The 20900-nt window shown below is 40.7% G+C and overlaps 5 protein-coding genes across 5 annotated transcripts; all 5 read right to left on the bottom strand.

Moving 5' to 3' along the window:
- Positions 1 to 633: 633 nt before the first annotated feature.
- Positions 634 to 2423, bottom strand: LOC139885161 (uncharacterized). The gene is made up of 2 exons (XM_071869106.1): positions 1480 to 2423; positions 634 to 1405 (listed from the first exon to the last, which is right to left on the bottom strand). Exons 1-2 carry the CDS (start codon positions 2421 to 2423, stop codon positions 634 to 636), a joined length of 1716 nt encoding a protein of 571 aa, XP_071725207.1.
- Positions 2424 to 3882: 1459 nt separating this feature from the next.
- LOC139885160 (uncharacterized) lies at positions 3883 to 4758 on the bottom strand. Its single transcript, XM_071869105.1, has 2 exons — positions 4657 to 4758; positions 3883 to 4548 (listed from the first exon to the last, which is right to left on the bottom strand). Exons 1-2 carry the CDS (start codon positions 4756 to 4758, stop codon positions 3883 to 3885), a joined length of 768 nt encoding a protein of 255 aa, XP_071725206.1.
- A 5991-nt stretch (positions 4759 to 10749) lies between these two features.
- On the bottom strand, positions 10750 to 13978 carry LOC139885159 (uncharacterized). The gene is made up of 5 exons (XM_071869103.1): positions 13861 to 13978; positions 11352 to 13425; positions 11208 to 11268; positions 10894 to 11117; positions 10750 to 10807 (listed from the first exon to the last, which is right to left on the bottom strand). The coding sequence occupies exons 1-5, from the start codon at positions 13976 to 13978 to the stop codon at positions 10750 to 10752; spliced, it is 2535 nt and encodes an 844-aa protein (XP_071725204.1).
- Positions 13979 to 16259: 2281 nt separating this feature from the next.
- On the bottom strand, positions 16260 to 18497 carry LOC139885158 (uncharacterized). The gene is made up of 9 exons (XM_071869102.1): positions 18297 to 18497; positions 18158 to 18224; positions 18034 to 18062; positions 17740 to 17948; positions 17364 to 17482; positions 16964 to 17059; positions 16787 to 16862; positions 16527 to 16680; positions 16260 to 16424 (listed from the first exon to the last, which is right to left on the bottom strand). Exons 1-9 carry the CDS (start codon positions 18495 to 18497, stop codon positions 16260 to 16262), a joined length of 1116 nt encoding a protein of 371 aa, XP_071725203.1.
- Positions 18498 to 19650: 1153 nt separating this feature from the next.
- LOC139885156 (jasmonoyl--L-amino acid synthetase JAR4-like) lies at positions 19651 to 20895 on the bottom strand (the record flags this gene model as incomplete). Its single annotated transcript, XM_071869101.1, has 2 exons — positions 19651 to 20189; positions 20856 to 20895. Coding segments are annotated over 2 exons (579 nt in total), but the record flags the coding sequence as incomplete, so codon positions are not given.
- Positions 20896 to 20900: the final 5 nt, after the last annotated feature.

Raw genomic sequence — 20900 nt, 5'->3', positions numbered from 1 at the left:
CGGGGACTTCTCGAGACGTCCACAGCCGGGTTATCGGGTTTTGCGGAGTACGCAACACAGCAGGGAGGGGATACTTATTATGGTTAGAATATGTTTGTAATAATTTATACGTTTTCACGTACTTTTTCTAATGTACATTTATTGACAAGTGTAATCGTTTGATCTTATCGTAATTATTAGGCACTAGTATTCAATCTGCCGAACCGACTGCGGAGGACGTACGGGTGCGACGATCGACTAGAGCCAATTTCGGTCAGAAGGAAAAACGCAGCAGTTGGTTATATCTCGACGTCAGATGATATAGATATTTTTTTTTATCTTATTAATTAAATTTAGACTGTATGAAGGAGTAGTCTTTCGTCGTATGTATATGGGATGGATTTCATAAACAAAGAACATATATATTTTTGATTGTACGAAGTAAAACAAAATAATATCTACTCATATGGTTGTTTTAATGGTTAAGTATATGGGTTTTAAAAGTTTATATTTATACGTACAATTTTATTTTTTTCATTTTACACTCTATACTCCGAACATTAACAATTAAACAATGTATTTCGTAATGTAGGCATTAATGTAGAACCCAATTATTATCTCGGAGGGTAAATTAAATACATAGTTATCAACGACTTAATCGTCGTTTTCCACATCATCATCATCGGTATGGTCGACGGCATCCTCGTCGTCGTACTCGTCGTCGTCGTAATCGTCATCATCTTCGACGTCGTCGTCGTTGTCCACATTGTAGTCCTCATCTGAACTGTCGTCGTCGTAGTTGTGCTCACCGAGAGGCGCATTACCTTGAAGTCCGTACGGGTCGTACAACATGTTCAACGGCAGTCTATCCGCCGGTGTATGCGTGAACGTGCAACTCCTCCTGTCGTGGTCTCTGCCGTTGCCTGGAACTCCAAAACGAGCAGGAGGAGATTTTACTTTGAACACACGACCGGGTGCGTTTGGATATAGCGAGACTTCGTACCGTCTTGAACGCATTTTGTTTTCCTCGAACGTCGCCATCGGTTTTTGTGCGAGCGGATATCTGTATCTATTTATCTTGGACATTTCGTCAACAAATATCGCCATGACTTTGGCGTGCGTGGCCTGAACGAATGCCCTGATAGGCAAGAAGCGGTCGCCTCTGAGAACGTTATTGTAACTCTCAACGTCGTTCGAGGTGGTTGTCCCCCATCGATGGAATCCGTCGTTCATCAACGTCCACTTATCTAGGGGAATACCTTGGAGATATGCTGCTGCAGGCGGACTCGATTCTATGAGATCTGCCCATGCTTGAGTATACCTAGCCTCGTCCAATTCGGTACCGACTGTCCAAGCTAAGCCATATAATCCTGCCTTCTTCGGCACGTTTGAAAGCATATTAGCACGAATGTGCTCCATACAATACCTGTTCGGAAGAAGTAATTAATTGAATGAATAATTTGAACTTGAAATTACGATTAAAGTCCCGTAAACAGTCACCTGTGAACACCCCAGTTGGGAAATTTGGTATCGAGCTTCGCAGTCGCGGACAAGATCCCCGAATTACGATCCGAGATGATGCAGGTGAATGTATCTCGTAGAACGTGAATTTTCAGGTACTTTAAGAACCAGTACCAACTGTGGCTAGACTCCTCGTCTACGATCGCATATGCGACTGGAACCACTCTGTCGTTGGCAGTCTTCACGACCGCTACAATCGCCTTACCGTTGTACGACCCGCGAAGATGGGTTGCGTCGACAGTAACCACAGGGTGGCTGTGTTCGAAAGTGAGTCTCGTGGCACCGAAATGCCAAAATACGTACCTGAATAATAACGATAAATCAGTGTACGGAGTAAAATGGTTATTCAAGAAAAACCCGTTAAAGTTGTGTTGGTACCTGAAAATCTTCCTCCTACTGTCAACACTCCCGTCCTCCTTCTTGAACTTCCACTGTACTGCAGTCCCATCTCGGCAGTTCTGAAGAGCTCGCATGTAGCCGGGTAGTTGGCGGAAATTCGTCTCCCAGTCTCCATACACCTGGTTCATCGCCACTCGCTTACCGTCCCAAGCTTTTTTTCTCCCAATTGTAACGCCGAATGCTGCTTTACAGTCGTCAATTATTGCCGAGGTCGGGTAATTAGGTTTTTCTCGAATCTTTCCCATTATGACGTATGCAACGTGACCTTGAGTTATATTCCTGTCCTCACGAAGATTCTCCGATCCGTCACAGTTGTGTCCGTCACACCACACGGTAATTTGCCACGTTCGATATTCCCTCCGGAACGTAGCCCGAATCTTCCAGTTGCATATAATACCGTCATACGGCTCCTTGGTGCGTTTGTTCGGGCGATTAACGCATTCTGCTGCCCAAGTTGCTCGATCTGACTTCGTCGTTCGCATTTCTCTTCCCAACCCTGGTTGTCCAGATCGCCATCGCACCATGAAGCTCGTCCTTGCTAGAGAAATGTGTTCCCAGCTTTATACAATTAGGGTCCCCATTGTATAATTCCGGAGCACCAGGAATGCGGCGGTTTGTTACCTCATTAGGCCCATCCATGTTGCTGAACACATGATAGTCTCTTCTCGTGGGACGATGTAATCCTCGTCCGATGACGCGTTTCCTCGTCTTACGCGAGAGCTACTACTACCCTCTCCCATTCGAGAGGATCCAGCTGGGCGAGACGGAAGATCCCTAAAATCCGATACAGAATAACGAGCGGCCGCAAGTGGAGGAGGAGGCACCACATGTCGAGGGGGTGCAACCCTAAAATCCGATACAGAATTACGCGCGGCTGCGGGCGGTGGAGGAGGTACAAAAGGCGGAGGATCCTCTGGTGATTGCTGTCTGCGTCGTCTGCCGCCACCGAATACCCGACTCCCGAGCCTCTGCAACAGTGATCTCCATTGGGGGGCAGCGTTATCCTGATTGGGTTCGACGTGCACGACGCCTTGGCTAGCTTCGGCAGAAGCCTCCCTGTAATTGTGTGCGTCGTCGCGTGGTCTACTACTACCCTCTCCCGCGTTATTGAAGCTTGATGTCCGGAAAGAATTATGAATCGGATGTAGCTTATGAACAAGTGACGACTCCATGATTGGTGTTGATACAATAATGGCAGCATAGCATCATCATTTATTACGATACATTGGTTTTCACCATTATCTACCGCGTATATATAAATAAGATTTAATTGTACCTGCTCTCTTCGAATCCCGACAAAGTTGCACATTATTCGAGAAAACCCATCGTAATCCAAAATACGATCGATGAAATACGATGCGTCGGGTAAGCTAGACACCACGACCTTGCCTTCAACGAATTGTATAGAACTCTTCCAGTATAAATTCAGATAAGAACACATATTTATTGAAAAAAAAATTGAAATTCAATAAATATTAAAAATAGCCTGTCGGCGGAAAAAATGTACATATTAAATGGGGTGTGGAATTGAGAAATGGGCATGGGGTTTTTATAGAAAAATATGTCGAACCGTCATTCGGATTGCCGGATAAAATTAAATTAAATTTTATGCGTGAACCGACATTTTAATTGCCGGTTTTGTACTGAACCCGGTATTTTAATTGCTGGTTTTGTATTGGACCGGGAATGAAGCTGCCGGTCCAATGCAAAACCGGCAATTAAAATGCCGGTTCAGTACAAAACCGGCTTTAAAGTGCCGGTTTTGCTTAGAACCGGCAGTCCCAAAGCCGGTTTCCTACGGGACCGGCAACAAAAAGTCGGTTTTGTGTGTTAATTAAGGTGATTAGTGGTAATTAGTCGGACCGGCATTTTAAAATCCGGTCCGACTCTTTTCTGTTCACCATTTGGGTTTACTGTACCCATATGTACTGTACCCATCAGAACTGATGTACTATTGAGCTGAATCTGAGTTAGCTACAAAAGTCAGAGAAGGTGTAATCTTCCTTGCCCATTACTTCTTAAATTAGCAATATGATGGGCAAGCAAATTACCCGTTCTTGGTACATAAACAAAATTACAGGAAATGAAATTTTTAGCTAAAGATCTAATTTTAAAAATTACATCTCTGCAAGAAAGAAAAGAGGGGCCGGTGCTCAAAGCATCGTTAACCACCATCAAAGCATCAGATTCAACTATAACATGAGAAAAATCAAGGGATAAGGCCACTAAGATTCCTTGTAGGAGAGCCACAGCTTCAGCATAAAGAATGTCCATGATCCCCTGTTCAAACAAGGATTTGTAGAAAATAGTCTTACCAAGGTGATCTCTCAAAACAATACCGAGCCCCCAGCATCCTGATCCTTTAAATAACGCCGCGTCCGAGTTAACCTTGACCGTGCCTTGCGGAGGGGGGATCCAGCCTCTAGAGGAACTGGGCTGGGGTTGATTCGACAGACTGGCTGACCTGGACGGCAATGCCTTAATATGCATGACCAGAGTAGCAGCTGACTGGGGAGTAGCGCACAGGGAGTTGGACCACGCGTCGTTTCTATTTTTCCAAGTAATCCACAGCCCAATGTTCAAAGAAATGTAGGAGTTAATGTCTAACAAATCATGCATCCTAAAAAACCACTGGAAGAAATTTTCATTCTGCCACACTCCAACATCTAGATTAGGAAACAATAAACTCTAGAATTTTTTGACCCAGCTACAAGAGAGGAAAAGGTGCCCAATGTTTTCGGGCTCCAATTTATATACCGGGCATTGAGAACCATGATTCGTACCTCGAGAGCGCAGGATGTCCTTAGTAGCTAACCTTTGGTGTCCCAATTGCCAGAGGAAGAGGGCTATTTTAGGCATAACCTGGAGCTTCTAAATTATCGCCCAGAACTTAGGAAACGGAGGGGAGTAAACGTTGCTTTGCCTGAGATCCAGGGCCACAAAATAAGCGCTTCTAACCGTAAAGGTCCCATTTTTTGTATTCTTCCAGGCCATCAGGTCATCGTTGAAAGGGAGGATTGGGGTTTTCCCAATTGCTGCTGCCACTAAGGGCCTGAAGAGAGATTGAAGGAGTCTAGTGTTCCATTGGCCTGTTTCTCTGTTCAGGAGCTGTGCTGCACAGTAGATACCGTTTCTCTTTAAATTCTGCTTCTCCCTTTTTGAAAATTGGATATTACAACCCCAGTTGTCTTCAAGGATGCGGATTCTAATTCCGTTACCCACCCTCCAAACTGAGCTTGCCTGAAGAATCTCTCTATCTTCCAGGATGCTACGCCAAACGTAGGAAGGGTTTCTTCCTAGTTCAGCTTCAAGAAAAGAAGAAGTTGGGAAATACCTCTTTTTCAAAGTTTGAGCCAAAAGGAGTCCGGTTCATGAATGATACGCCAGCCCTACTTAGCGAGGAGAGCCAAGTTGAATGCTCTGAAATCTCGAAGTCCCAAGCCACCTTTAGATTTGGAGCTAGACATGGCGATCCAGCTGACCCATCTTCTTTTCTGCAAACCCCCCACTAAAAGCTTTTAATGATCTTTTCGATTTCATCGAGGATTTTCTTCGGGATGCTAAAACAGGACATGATGTAAGTCGAAATTGCTTGCGCTACCGCTTTGATCATAACCAATTTTCCGGCCTTGGAGAGAAACCTAGAAGACCAATAATTTGTCTGGTGCCATATTCTACTCACTAAGTCTTTGAAGGAGAGAATTTTTTAGTTTCCCATTGAGAGTTTCCTCGATGCCGAGAAGAGATTTTAAGTCCCTTCTAAGCATCCTTGACGAGTCGGGACTGAAGAAAATACTTGATTTTCGGTCGTTGATAACTTGTCCCGAGGCTGAGCTATAATCATCAAAAATACGCTTCAGTACTGTGATTTCGTTATGGCAACCCTTTATAAAGAAGACACTGTCGTCGGCAAATAAAAGGTGCGAGATCTTCATGTTCCTCATCGAAATTGAGCAACCACTGATAAGCTCTTCACGCTCAGCTCTATGAATGCACAATGAGAGACCTTCCGAGCAAATAAGGAAAAGAAAGGGAGAAAGTGGGTCTCCTTGTCTTAAATCTCTAGAGGGTGAAAAAATCGGACCCGGGCTGTCGTTAACTAATACAGATAATGATGTAGTCGAGACACATCTCATGATCCAGGAAATCCATCTATCGCAGAAACCCAGCTTCTTCATAATTTCTTTGAGAAAACCCCACTCAACGCGGTCAAAAGCTTTGGACATATCCGTCTTAATCGCACAATGACTCAAGTTACCTGTCCTCTGAGATTTGATGTGATGCATTAGCTCATAGGCTAGAATAACATTTTCGGAGATTGATCTTCCGGATAGGAAGGTAGACTGGTTTTTGGAGATGATCTTGGGCAGGATAGCTTTCAGGCGATTCGCTAACACTTTGGCTATAATCTTGTAGAGAACGTTACAAAGTCCGATAGGCTTGAACTCAATAATGGATTGAGGAAGTTAAACCTTGGGGATGAGAACTAAATGAGCTTGGTTAAACTCCGCGGGCACTGCCCCTCCATCCAGAAAATCCTTAACACCACACGTGACTTCCTTCTTAATCATTTCCCAATTCTTTTGGTAGAACTCTGAGTTGATCCCATCAGGCCCAGGAGCCTTGTTGGAATTCATGGCTTTAATGGCCGCGGACACCTCCTCCAGAGAGATTGGCTCTGAGAGAGCCCTGTTTTCATCGTTAGAAACTTTGGATTCGATGCACTGAAGCACTATGTCCGTGCTTACTGGGCGGGAGCCCTGAGTTGTGAAGAGTTTCTAGAAGTAAGTGTCAGCTATGGATGCAATTCCCTAATTTGTGGTACACCAGTCGTTGTTCGCATCTCTGAGACCATCGATTCTGTTTCGCTTTAGATGGCTGGAGGCGTAGGCATTGAAGAAATGGGTATTTCTGTCTCCTTCTTGGTACCGGTGACATTTGGCCATTTGTCGCCAATAGTCTGATTCCAATCTATTCAGTTCCGCTATATCAGCTTGAAGTGCCAGAATTTTTTCCCCATTTTCAGCAGAGAAAGGGAGAGATTTGCATGATAACAGGGCGGCTGACTTATTCTTAATTCTGGCTCTCTAGTTATTCGGATGGTCCTTGCTCCATTTGATAAGGTTCAGCCTGCATTGGGATATCTTATCCCAGCATTCATCGGCATTAGAAGCAGCAAAACAAACATTCCATACCTTCCTAATCATCTGAGAGCATTCCTGGTCCTTGCTCCAATCATTATTGTAGCGGAAGAAGTGGTGCTTCTTTGTTTGGGGAAGGCCATCTAAGTGGACGATAATGGGCAAATGGTCCGAGGTGTAGTCTGAAAAGTTCAGGACTGCTGCTGTAGGAAACATCCGAGCCCATAACTTACAGGCAAAAGCCCTGTCGAGTCTAGCTTGAATGAATTCTCCCGGCCTACCGAGTGTGCTTTTGTTTTTCCAGGTGAAGGGAAAACCAGTAAAGGGAATATCGGCCAAACCACAGTCACTCACCGTCTCTCTGAATATCCTCATGTTTTCACAAGCTCTCTGCTGACCTCCCCATTTCTCTGATAAGTCCAGGATAAGGTTGAAATCCCCGGAGATCATCTAAGGCAATGAGCTCTTTGGTGCTAACTCTCTCAATAATTGACAAGTCATCTTCTTGTTGACAGATTCCGGCCAGCCATAAATCCCGGTGTAGCGCCATAAATTGTTCACTGATAAATCAATATGGTGTTTGGAAAATGAAAGTAGAACAACCGAAACCTCATCAGACCAGAACAAAGCTAAACCTCCACTAAGACCATCTTTGTCCACGCCAAAACAGTCCGCCATACGTAATTTATTCCTAATAAAAGATAAATCCTTGACCAACTTCTTAGTTTCAGATAAGAAGATCAAGGAGGGCTGACAAAACCTCTGAAAATTAACCAGAGCTCTAAGCTTGCTGGGGTTGTCCAAACCCCTGCAATTCCATGCTAAGGCATTCATTAGGGTTGGTGGGAGTGAGCCTCCTCACTCCACGCCGTTCGACCAGCTGCATCATTAACCCCCAGAAAACCGTCAAAAGGGGCAAAGGGTGTCGCTGGATTAAGTACTGACCTGTCAAGATGCGCTGCCTCAAATGAGCCAAAGAGCCCTTGTTCCTGCGTTGCTCTTGCTGCGGGACTATTCAAATATGACTGAAGAGACTCTGAAAGCGTCACTTGTCTGAGACGTGCCGCTGTCCTGGAACTCCTGCTGGTGAAGGAGAGGGGTTGAGGAGATGTTTGCAATCTGTGTTCACGGGCGGAAGGGGAGCCCAAGATTTCCATTTGGATTGAGCCAATCTCATGGGTATCCTTGGCTGAGTGGTTAATGAGGGCCTCAAGAGGGTCAGACGTACCAGTTGGGCGGCCCAGTCTCGTAGTCCAATCCATTCCCTCTAGCCGCTCCACTCCTGCCAACTGATGAGCTTGTGCTGAACCTCCCGCTTCTAAGAAGGCTAGCTCTCCCTCTGAACGAGCAACTCTTAATATACTGTAAGCTATTGGGGCGGCAGCAGGGTCTGAGGAAAGATGGGCCTGGTTAAGCACTGGGTGGGCCCTGATGATAGAAAGTTCAGCATCTGCTCTGGCCTTTTTTCTTAGTTCTCGATCTCTTAAGATTGCCAGCCCAAGATTTGTCTCTTCTACGTTGAGCAGCCCATGGAGATCCGGTTCTAGAGGCCCCTTCCTCTTCCTATCGGCCAGGGTTGAAGCAAGCTCAAACTGTACTAGCTGAACAGTACAGCGATCAAATCTCTGAGACGAGCATGGAGGCAAAGGATGGGAATCTTCTGAAAGGACGATATCACCAGGGATTCTGCTGACAATGGCCGCACCTGTCTCCCGATTTGACAAAATAGCTGTTGGATTAAAGGAGGTACTGCCCAAGTTCCTTTCCGGATCAACCCTTTGATCAAGGGAACCTTTCGACACCGGTGGGCCCTTTTTGGGATTTGGGGAACCCTTCCTGAAGGCTGGAAGATCGGAAGCACCTGCCTTGAGGCTGTAACTGAAAGGAAGGGGAGCTCGTCTATCCCCTGTTCTGAGACGGCATTCAGAAGTCTTGTGTTCGAGCTTGCCACACACAAAGCATGAATTCTCTCAAATTTCAGTGAAACCCAGTGCTTTTGTCCAAGATACACGAGAGGGAATCCCCGTTGAAGCGGCTCGCAGACATCAATTCCTATTCGCAACCTGAGGTAACTGCCGCTCATGTCGTCTACATCTTTGAATATGCCTATTTTCCCAGCAAGGGTTACTCCCAGGTCTGCTGTTAGACAGCAGTACAGCAGACCATGTAGTTGAATCCAGAAGTCCTGCTGTGAGAAGTCCAAATCTGCATGTCTCAATGAGGTGTTAAAGGCCTTCAGAACCAGTAATTTCCCCTGGAACGACCATGGCCCGCCGTTCAAGATAAAATTATGGTCCTCTGCCGAGTCCGTTTTGAAGGTGAAGATGTTAAAACCTGCTTCCTTGATGAAGAGGGTTTTCAGCTGCCACAAATTTCTCAAAAACTCCTTCATAATGTGGTAGGATACTTTTTTGGTTGAATATATCTTCCCTGCTATCTCTTGATTGACTTCGCTGTATGCCGAGAAGCGAGAGTCATCCAGAGTTAAGGATTCCAGCTCCTTTCGAAAGTGATTTAGACACAATCGACTATGCATTGTCGATAACAGACTTTTCCACTTTTAAGAAAATAGAATTGCTTGAAATAAGCCGTTAAAAAAGGAGATAAAGCTAGAGATGAGTGATTGAAAAAACAGTCGGAGTTAGGTGGGAAGGCTAAAGATTGGGGGGGCTTGGTTTCTCTCATAGATTATTTCCTTTTTGACAGTAGGCCTCATTAATGATGGGGTCCAATCGTATTTTGATTGATATGGGTTCTTCATTTGTCCAAGAATATATATATGTTCCAATTTTTTTGAACGTGGATCTTGGCATCCACTATGACATTCACAAAAATATATGGATTAATAATTTGAGTCAGAAATTTACGAGTACCTCCATCCGGTAGATCAAAACTTCGAACTTACAGTTAGAAGCTGAAGATTAATTATGGCCGTCGACTATGAGATATCTAAAAATACCTAACAAAATTGGGACACCATGGATGACTCGAAAATATTCATGGAATGTGAGGCAATAAAAAAAAAACATTCAAGTTAAATTCTCTTTGTATAGAAGGACCCACATTGAAACAAAACCCATGGGCCCTGTTTCTGGGCTATAAAGCTCTGAAGAGAAGAATGTTGATTTTTGCGGCCCCATCTTCAGTACAAAGTAATTATAGATAGGAAAGAAAAACTAGAGGCTGCAAGTGCAAGCATAGTGCATTCTTTTCCTTCCGCTCGTGTAGGTCAATGATTTGTTTACTCGCAAGCCAATCTCTTTAGAATTTCCAACTTTATATTTTAACTTCTAATTTGCAATCTATTTCATTTACCATTTCTTTAATTTTGGGACAACTTTTTGTTTCGAGTTTGTTGTCATTTCCACAAAACTACGATGCTTAGTTCCTATGGTGATTTTGGGGCTCTAAATCACCATGATTATAATCTCATTTAAACAAATTCGATGGCATATATAGGGATAATTTAATCGTAAAACCAAAACTATTCTCACTTCCAAAAGGAGTACAATGTTGCACGTATACAAGTTTCTAATTGGCAACACGGAAAGGGAAAAAGAAAAGAAAGAAAGAGCACTACATATCAATATCATATATCACACCAATGGACTATTTCCTTTCATTCTACTAAGGACCGAACTGATCATTACTCAATGGGAGCAACACGGAATAGAGGGCCACTATCAAGGTCTTGTTCTCTGAAAGCTCTTTAAGCAGCCATTGTTTTCGGAGCTTTCATGCCAAATCCATGTTTCAGCCTCTCAACTCTGCTCAGGATACAAAAAACTTGTGAGTTCGAATCGAATTAACATAAATATGATTCAACTAATAGAAGCATTATCCATCCACTTACGTAGGGGCAAGTTTGCCAAGGCTATCGAGCTCTTCCCCAGTGTCCTCATCTAGGACTCTTCCATTAATCTCGATAATGTAACGTCTATTCCCCTCCACTGGAAGTCCTCTAGCAGCGAGCAATTCCATATCTTTCTGGTGAAGCTCTCTGCCATTTACGAAAACAAGTGTGTTACCACCAGCACATTTCTGTGGCATTGGGTAGTTGAACTCTTCAATAAACGGCTGCAACCAAAACGAAGAAACCATTTTTGAGATATAGACAAACACCAATTCTCACGTATCGGCACAGATTCAGAATATACTCTTACTTACAGGTATTATGCCAAGGCACGGACCACCCATGATTCCCCAAAATCCAGCTCGGAAATCATACCTGGATTAAAAGACAAACAGCTTGAATGTACGAAATATTTATGATAATAGACTATGGTATCCTTAAAAAATTTATTTACTTACCAATATTGTCCAGGGTGAACTTGTCCAGCCTGCTTTTCAGCCTTTTTAACTAAACGATCTGGAATAGGATGCCCGTTTATTGAAACACTACCTTTAATGGGGTGTTCACTTTGATTGTTGTTATTAGTTTTGGTGAAATCCTTGAAGCTCTTCTTAATAATGCTTGCAAAGAAAGATTCACCTCCTTTATTTGTTCTTGGTTGAACTTCTTCTTTTCTATTAGCATCGCCTGAATCAGAATTAGAGAGCTCGTTGAAGGACACATCCATCTCAGTTGCCTCTTTTAATGAATTTTGTCGTGTAGTGACCTTGTTTGGCATCACCTTCTCTTGTTCTGAACGACTACTTCGGTTTCCCTTGCCAAATCGGTTCACTTCGTTATTATTATTACAACTAGCAGAGTAATCAAAATTTTCTTGTAGAGGAGAAACTGGAAGTGGTGGAGACTTGGTGGTTTTAAATGCAGCATTTGCTAGATCTTCTCTAGTATCAACCAAAATATTAGGACTATTTTCATCCTCAGAGGTACTGGGTGATGTGGAAAGGAAGGTTTGCATTTCCTGAGGCTTAACTGAGTTTAAAGAGGGTAGGATGGGTAAAGATTCCTTATCTAGTGTCTGAAAATCATATCCATAGCTATCATAATCATCAGAAGAGAACCGATTCACACGGCCATGGGAGAACGAACTACTTTCTTTTGCCACGCCAGCATCATCTGAAATTATGAGTTTCTTGTCATTGACTGTGAAACTGATCACTGTAGAACAAGCTCCACATCGCATTCTTTGTTCATTTTTACCCATATGCATTACTTTCTTTGGTAATCGAAGAAGTTCAAAGCAGTTATGACAAGTAAGAAATGGGGCACCTCCAGCTACAGGGCGGCGATGAATCCCACTGCTCCGTCGAGGACGGCCGCTGATCTCCGGGTTAAGATCACTTGGCCATCTTTGTGGCGGGCCATGAACATCATTCATTCGAGGAGGGGGAGCTGAGTTTCTAACATTTTGAGCGCGTGAACCAAAAACCGAAGGGTTTTCAGGTAGGTACATCATGGGATTACTTGGCACATCGGATAACCTATTGTTGCCAAAAGCTGAAACCTGCTGATAGCAATGAAAACAGGAACAATGAGGTTGATGAAGTGAAGTGTTTTGTCTGAATGGATCAATAAATTGGTCAGAATAGTATGGATATTGACCAGATAACTTGTCCGGGGCTCTCCTAATCATTTGGGACCCGAAAGTATCCCTATAACCCGGAATTTGACCTTTTGAGTTGATTATCGAATGTGAAGGATATGCACCATGCATGGGAAACAAGTCTGGAGAATTATTGAGAAAAGGCGATCCCTTATTGGAAATTGGTGGAGCATTCGGAATCCATGCATTTGACAAGCGACCATAAGGATCTTGAACCGGAACTCTCCCTTGAGCCGGAAAAAATTTCTCCTTTGTCTTGTCAGCAACATCACATGATCGACTAAGCTGCTCTCTTAATTCGTCTAGCTTCTTGAGAAGCTCAACTCGATCATGTTCAAGGTACTGAACTCTTTGACGCCCGTCAGGATCCATACGACTTCTAAGTGGTCCCCCATAACCATAAAAAGAGGAAACTGGATGCTGGTGAGTGGACTTGTCAAGATAGTTTGAAGTCGAGAATCTGACACCTTCCACCTCTTCCCTTCTCGGGACTCTCTCCCTAGCTCTCCAGTCTGACATTCGTCCTGATCCGTGGGATCCACCAATGTTGGAATCTAAACCCTCTTGTTCTCTGCTAATATGATTTTCTGACTTATCAATGTTGGCGTTCAAATCAGGATCAACAGGCAACTTATCGGCTTTACCGTTAGGCCCACAACTCTCCGCAAGTTCTTCATCTTTTTTCTCAGGACTACTCTCATAACACCCAGAAGAAGAGGGAGGATTCAACTTATTATCTGTATCTGAGGCGTCACTCAAGATTACCTTTTCCTTCTCTGAGGAACTTTGAGACTTGGCAGGAATTATAGCGGGCCTTTCCCCATCTGTCATCTCCAACAAAGCATCACCCTCTTCCTGCTGTTTATTTTTCGCTGTGAAACATGAAAATTAAGTGGTTTCAATTAGAAAGCAAAAATATTTTTTCTCCCATTCAGGCTCAATATGAATAAAACTAATCCTCAACTTCATAGAATTAGGTGAAATTCACCAATGAGGCACAGTTTCAAAGCTCAAGATTATGTTCTGTTAGCTTAAAATCATGTTCAATAATTTCTCAGCTTTCCAGTACCAGCAGATAATACTAGTAATCAGACCATTATACTTTGATCAAGTCTGCAACTTTAAGTAATTAACAACAACAAAATTGAGTCTTTACTTTATAAGTAACTAACAAGCCAAAGGTCACATTTTTTTGACCTTCTCCTGTTTTGTGAGGAATTCATTTACTCATCAACCGAACAGACAGACAGACAGAAAAAGAAACAGCAAGTCTTTAAAAGAAACGTATTAGAGGAAGTAAAGCGTACCTCTTAGAACGGTGGCACAAGCACCACACTGATAAACAGAGTAATCAGGGAGCTCTTGTAAGAGATTTTCACATTTTGGACATCTCACTAACCTCACTGTTGTTGACGACTCCGTCATTGTTAGTTAATATGCCACCAACCTCACAACAGATGCATTAAATGTTCCCAAATTACACTTAAAACCAACAAAAAAAAGGGTTAAGCTTGGATCTCAATAGGGTTTGATGTTGTTGTTGATCTTAAGCTAAAAGGATCACCATTAATGTTCTCGAGCTGTCAGCTATTTAGGGAACTTGTTTGATGAGAAAAAAAATTTGGAGGAGCAAATTTGATTTGTCTTGGTGTTCTGGGAAATGTAAGTGAAGGAGGGAAGGTTACTACTACCTATTCTCTCTCTCTCTGTCTGGGAATAATTTGGGCTTCTGACAGAGCTTATACTCTTCTACGTATCGTATCGGTATATATGTTCCAGTTTTAAGACGCACACAACACAACAATCACGCCAACACAGATTCTTTTGGAAAAAGAAATATTTTCATTTAGTATTAAGAAACGGAAAAAAGCAAACAATGTCTATTTCAAAAGGAAAAAGAAGCAAACGATGTCGTTTTAGATATCAGCCTTTGGGAAAGAGGAAATTCGTAGGGAACCCAAGGAATGGTGTTTGTCTGAGGCTCTTATCTGGAAAGATAAAAGGAAAAATGAACTCATCGGCTACTTACCTTTTTTTTAATTCATTCCATTATTAGTATTATAAATTGAAATAAATTTGTTGTAGTGAATGAAGTTATGGGAAGGTGTCTCTTTTGATTGAATATAATCGTAGTATGTATTGTAATTTGTATGGTTGTCGGTTTTAAAAGCATTAGATTCGGGGTAACTTGTCTTTACTTTTCCTTTTTAAGATTAAAGTGATAAAATACAATACACTACAATAGGATAAAAATAAATAAAGCAGTGTTTTGGCCTTCTTCGTGAAAAGATGTGAAAGAAAAAGGGAAAAAAAAAAAAAAAGATAAAGTGAGAAACTAGAAAGAATGGTTTCGACTTCAACATACATACCTCAGAGTCTCAGAAGTGTTACTTTCATTCATGACTGCCTGAGATAGGATGGGCCCACGGCGACTGCTTCTTCTCGTCCTGTGGTGGTCCCTCATTCATTCCCGCCATCTCTTTCTTACTTTCTTTATCCACAGTGAGAACAAATTGGATAGTTTCTTTCCTATCGTCTTGTGGTTGTTGACTTGCTTTGTATTCTTATTTTTTTTTTTTTTGAGAAAGCTTTGTATTCTTATTACTGCAACTATATGATGTAAAATAGTAGAAGTCGTACATCATTTACTGTATTCTAACTCTCTAAGTAATAATTACCAACTCAATGAAGAGACATGTCGAAATCAATGTGTAGGGATGACGTGCATCTAAGAAAATTCTCTAGATTAGCTCATTCTTATACTCGAAGGATAATTGCCGGTATGACATTAATTATTCCTTGACTTTGTACTTGTCTTCGTCATTAATGGTTGTGAGATTAAGCTTTTGGACAATGCAGATATGGAAAACTTGAATACTGCGAAGAGATAGTTTCTCATTAATTACGAAAAGACTAAAAGCTTTTTGAGGGAAGAAAGAGAATGGTTTGTGGGTCTAAAAGTTAGGTAAGTCTTTGTCTATTCAACGAGAAAGTGACTTAATTAGTGGCTAATTAGTGGAATGCACTCGCACATTGAGTTGAGAAAGTCTTTAACACTCAAGTGGTAGCTCCAACATCAATTCATCGTTTAAAAAAAGAAAAAAAGAAAATAAAAGTAGTGTGAAGTATTAAATTTAAGGCAATAAGAACTTCTGAAAAGACGATGGGCAGTAAAATTCATTTAAATCTTCATTTTGATTACCTTTGTCAAGGATGCTAGTTTGATTCTGCTCTTCCGGTTGGTCAATCGAATATGAAGTGGCAACTTTGGCGAAAACAATTGATTTCAGTTATTTATTTATTCACATTATAAAAATTGTAACTATGCATCATAACATACTCAACTAACTATAAAAGAAAAACAAAAATCAGTAATAAGTTTGTTACAACAGTGGATAATACAAATGACCTGACTGTTGATTGTGATTGGTCTATGTATCCTAGCTGCTGAGCAAAGTCGACAGCAGACTGATCTTCCAAAGAAATTGAGCTGCCTATCAGCCTGGGGGTGAGATATATCGAGATCATTGTCAAATGGAGAAGGCATGAATCTCGCAAGAGGCCATAGCCATAGTTTGCTTTTCTTAGAACGCAAGAAATGAGAAAGGAATCAGCCAGGCAGCCACAAAGTCATTTTTTTTTATATCCCCTTCTGATAAACAAGTTGAAGTTTTTTCTTCGATTAGTTAATGAAGACAATCTTTACCTATAAAATAGTATCCGCAGCAGAAAAACAAGTTTCCAGACAAGCTGCTTTCAACAGAGCAGAGGAAGTGGTCCAAAGTTGCTCCCCAAGCTTAGGATTGTATGAGAGCTTTGAGGAATTTATAGCTCTACCTTTTCCACCAAAAAAATATAACCCAGATACTTCCTGGAATTCAGATGCAAATGAAAAAAAGTGCAATGCACAAGCACGAGAATTATGAGATCAAATGGACAGCGAATGGGTAACAGCTAGATTAAGGAAACTCACAGGAGGAGCTAGTGACGCATCAAGGATAGCGGAGACACCTCTCTCAGGTGATTGCAAAAGGCCAACAAGTCTCAGAACAGACAATGCCAAATAGGAAATACACAAAGGAAGTTCCCTCATGATATTTGTTTCCACTGCTCCAGGATCCACTGCACTATAATGAGTACAAAAAGGTGATATCAAAATACAATGTGCAATGCTAGCCTCAACTAATATTTTCTTTTTGAAATGAGAGGAAGGGCAAATATAGGAACATATACATGACAGAGACATGATGAAAGTTAGCCATTGCGCCAAGTCTCCTGTGAAGCTCGTACGAGAACAAAAGGAGGCACACTGTAATGCAAAACCAAAAAATAAAAACATATAAAATAATTATAGAAAGAGATAAAATGCCATCTAAACTCTACAGCATCTAATTTTGATTTAATGCTTACATTTGGAATACTCATATACATGACCACATGGATACCCCTTCAATCTCATGAAGCACTTCCCAGAAACAGTATCATTGTCGACCTGCACGGAAGATACTGAAGGAACAACAGTGAATCCAAACATATTTTTCATCACAGAATTTAAATCTAAATTTTTCATCATAGAATTGAAGGGGAAAAAAATATTGTCTCTGATCTAAGTTTTAGCTGATTTAGTGAACTGAACAAAAGAGCCCATAGGAGATTTCAACCATTTTTCTTTTTTTCCTTAAAAGTTAAAACTACCAGAAATTTAACCAATATATCTTAAGTTGTCAACTCAAAATTATGGTAAAGATCATGTAAATGGACCTCTAAAATTCAAAATGACTTTGCAACAAAGGATTGGTTCTATTCTTACCACTTCGGTATGTGAATGAGGTAACATTAACAATCCGGGAAGCAACAGGGCTGTTACCAAGAAGTGGTAACAAAAGTTTGGTCAAAGAGAATGCACCAATGTAATTTGTACCCATCGCCCTATACATACAAGTAAATCACTGTTAATTCAAGTGATCTAAATAGAACTAGAAAAAAAAAATCCAACAGTCCAATTAAGACATCAAACCTTTTTGAAATAAGTTCGATCAAAGTGCTTTTCACCATTGAGCGCATACAAACTAACCATAAAGCCACAGAATTGTAACATGCAAAATTATGACGAGACCACATGAAATGGAATGATAAAACTCTAGCAGGCATCACCAAGTGTAAACTGAGTTCAGGTCAGTACTTACTGATCAAAGCCCTCCTCAGAGCAACGAGACAAAGTTGCTAGTATCCCAGCATTGTTTATCAATAGTTGGATGGAAGAGTGCATATTGGAGTCCAGAAGCCATTGTTGGAGCGAGTCTTTAAACTTCAAAAGGGACTGAAGAGAGGAAACGTCGACTTGAAAAGCTTTAACCTGGGCATCTTTATTTACATTTTTAATCTCTGCCACAGTCTGCAACAAAAACACAATCCAATCAAACATGCACAAAATAATTGAAGAATTTAAGCTCAAACGAACAAGCTACTTGTAATAATACCTCAGCCAATTTTGTAGTAGAGCGTCCAGCTGTAGACAAAACATGAAATTCAAAGCATAAGCCATACAAGAAAGATCAAAAGGAAATTTAAAGCATCAGGACAGAGAGGGGAGGAAAAGTTTACCTAGAACAACAAAGAAACCTTCCTTTGAAAGAGCAAAAGCTGCAGCTTTACCGAGACCAGACGTAGCCTATATAAAACAGAACAAACTTCTTTAAAGCTTTAATCATTAGAATACCGGTTGAGATGTGATCGAACTTACGCCGGTAATGATGCAAACAGTACTGCTAATGGATTTTGATGATGTCGAAGTTGGGGAGCAACGAGGGTAGGACTTGAAATGCTTAGGAAACAAAAGCAATTGAAAGTAAGAGACGAGTAGAGCCACCGTCCAGTACAATCCGATTCTCCAGAATTCAACAGACAATACAAATTTTGTACTCTCCTTTAATTCCTTAACCATTCTCTTCAAATCCACCATTGTGTATGTGAATCAAATAACACAGTCGAAAGTAACAGGAACAACAAATGGAGAGTAGCAGATGAAGAAAGGCATTGACGTCATTAAACTCGCGCTTCGACTCTTATTGGGCTTCATGGGCCTGCATTTAGCCCATATTTATCATCAAAGGCTAAATTAATACTCCTTCTATCCCAAATTAAATGCTAATATAAACATAATTTTTTATATTAAATTAAATGTAAATTTTGATAAGTTTAAGGAATATTAATTATGTTTTTCCATTATACTCTCACCACCTTCACCAATTTTACCATCATATTCTCATGTACTCTCCTACACCATTTTCACTCACATATTTTCATGAGGATTTTTTAATCTATACAATCATAATTATGTTGAAAAATAAACCAAAAAATATATTTTTTATTAATTTGTGTGAAATTTCTTAAATTAGTATTTAATTTATGACGAAAGGAGTAATTACTATAATTATAATCATAAATAATTACATATTGAGGTCAGGTCACCGCCTACCACTCAAACACAACCACGTACTTAATCGTAAATTAATGTAGACAGGTCAAACCATGCTTATTCGTTCTTTGTCATGTTCAGAGAAAAAAGGGTCACGTAAGGGCCAGTCACAGTCCAAGAAGTTTAATGGGCTATGGCACAGATTGTTCAAATGTCAAATCTTGGACCCACTGAAGATCAATTCATATCATAGGTAGTACTGTTTTGACATCACTTGACAAGAGTAGATTTTCGATTTCGATAGTCTTACTAACTTCCGTATCAAATTAGATGTTAATATAAATATATTTTTTTAAAAAAATTAGATATAAATTTTGATAAATTTAAAATATATTAATTATATTTTTTCATTATACTCTCACCATTTATATTAATTATATTTTTTCATTATACCTTCACTATTTTCACTCTCATGTTCCCACACACTCTTCCCCACAAATTTCACCATATTCACTTACATATCTCTCATGATAATTTTTTAATTTATATAATTATAATTATGTTGAAAAATAAAATTATAAACATATTTTCTTAATTTATATAAAATTTCCTAAATTAGTAAACTGATTTTATTTATTTTCACTATTAGCAATGATTAAACACAAACCAAACTTTTCACCTAGTAAGCAGTACTGAAGCAGTTGTTAACAACATTGGTACACAGGATTTGGAACACAACATTGTTCATGGGACCAACACATCTTGGCGTCTTGAACTGACTTACAGCAGCACCCATTCCGACGTAATGATCCACAATCTTCTGAAAAGTTCCCCTCTGAAGGATTCTAAGTTCCAACGGTCCGATTCCCTTTACCTTCCTAGAGCTGACGTAGCCTGCATCCACGAATGATCTATCCAAGCAATTGCAGCATTCTTGCAGAACGTCTTGACTGGCCTCACCGTTGAGTTCCCAGAAGATGACGTAATGTCCAGGGTCCGTCGAAAGATCAGCGTGGCTCGTGAAGTCAACAACTTCCAGTTTAACGGCGTTTATTACCTTCTCGGCTTTCTCAACGGCTAGCTGTAGATCTTTCTCGGTGTTCTTGTCGATGTTAATGGAGAGCATCAGGTTTCTTCTGCATACGAATTTCAGTTCTGGGGTTGAATTGTGGAAGCCCATCACTTTCACCACATCTCCTAGCCTATACCTGTATAAACCTGGAAAACAATAAAAAATTGTTAATTATATTAGCACTACAGAACAAAGAAGTTAATCCTGCCTACTCAGCATGTTTAGCAATTACTTATCAAAGAGATTAGGTGGGGGACATTTTCAAGTAATCAACGACTAAAGATAGTTTTGCTTTCACACGGTCCTACTTCTTTGCCGTACATCTTATTTCGGCTATGTTTTAGTACTATTATATATGTATGACAGGTACATTATTAATAATTTGCAGCCAAAAGTTTTGACAATTTGCTCTTGCTGTCCTTCCATATTAATAATTTGGATTATATTTTACTCGCAACATGCATTTCAATATAGAAAAGACTTCAGATCTACTGACTTCATCATCTTGATACACAAGCACAATTGGACCAATCATGAAGCAGGGACTCCATAGAAGTTGAAAGGGTAGCTTGTTAAACAAGTTAACCATATGCAAGTGAAACAGTTCTTTAGGAGTAATAAAAAAGGATGCCTTTGTTTTATCTGGAAGCAGTGGCGCACACATTGAGATAGGAATACAATATAAAAAATGAGGTACGACGGAGGGCTGTTTTCAGAAACACGAGTGTAAGCTAAAAAGAGGATAACTTGTTCGATGCATTGATGAATTTCACATGTAAACAAATTAATCAGAAACAGTAAGAATATAGTACCTCCAAAAGTAGTGATGACGGTCTCGTACTCTTCACCGACCTTGA

The sequence above is a fragment of the Rutidosis leptorrhynchoides genome, unplaced genomic scaffold (genome assembly GCF_046630445.1).
Source record: "Rutidosis leptorrhynchoides isolate AG116_Rl617_1_P2 unplaced genomic scaffold, CSIRO_AGI_Rlap_v1 contig84, whole genome shotgun sequence".
NCBI classification, from domain to species: domain Eukaryota; kingdom Viridiplantae; phylum Streptophyta; class Magnoliopsida; order Asterales; family Asteraceae; genus Rutidosis; species Rutidosis leptorrhynchoides.
Note: the sequence above shows the minus strand (reverse complement) of the source record. Positions and strands in the feature narration are given on the sequence as shown.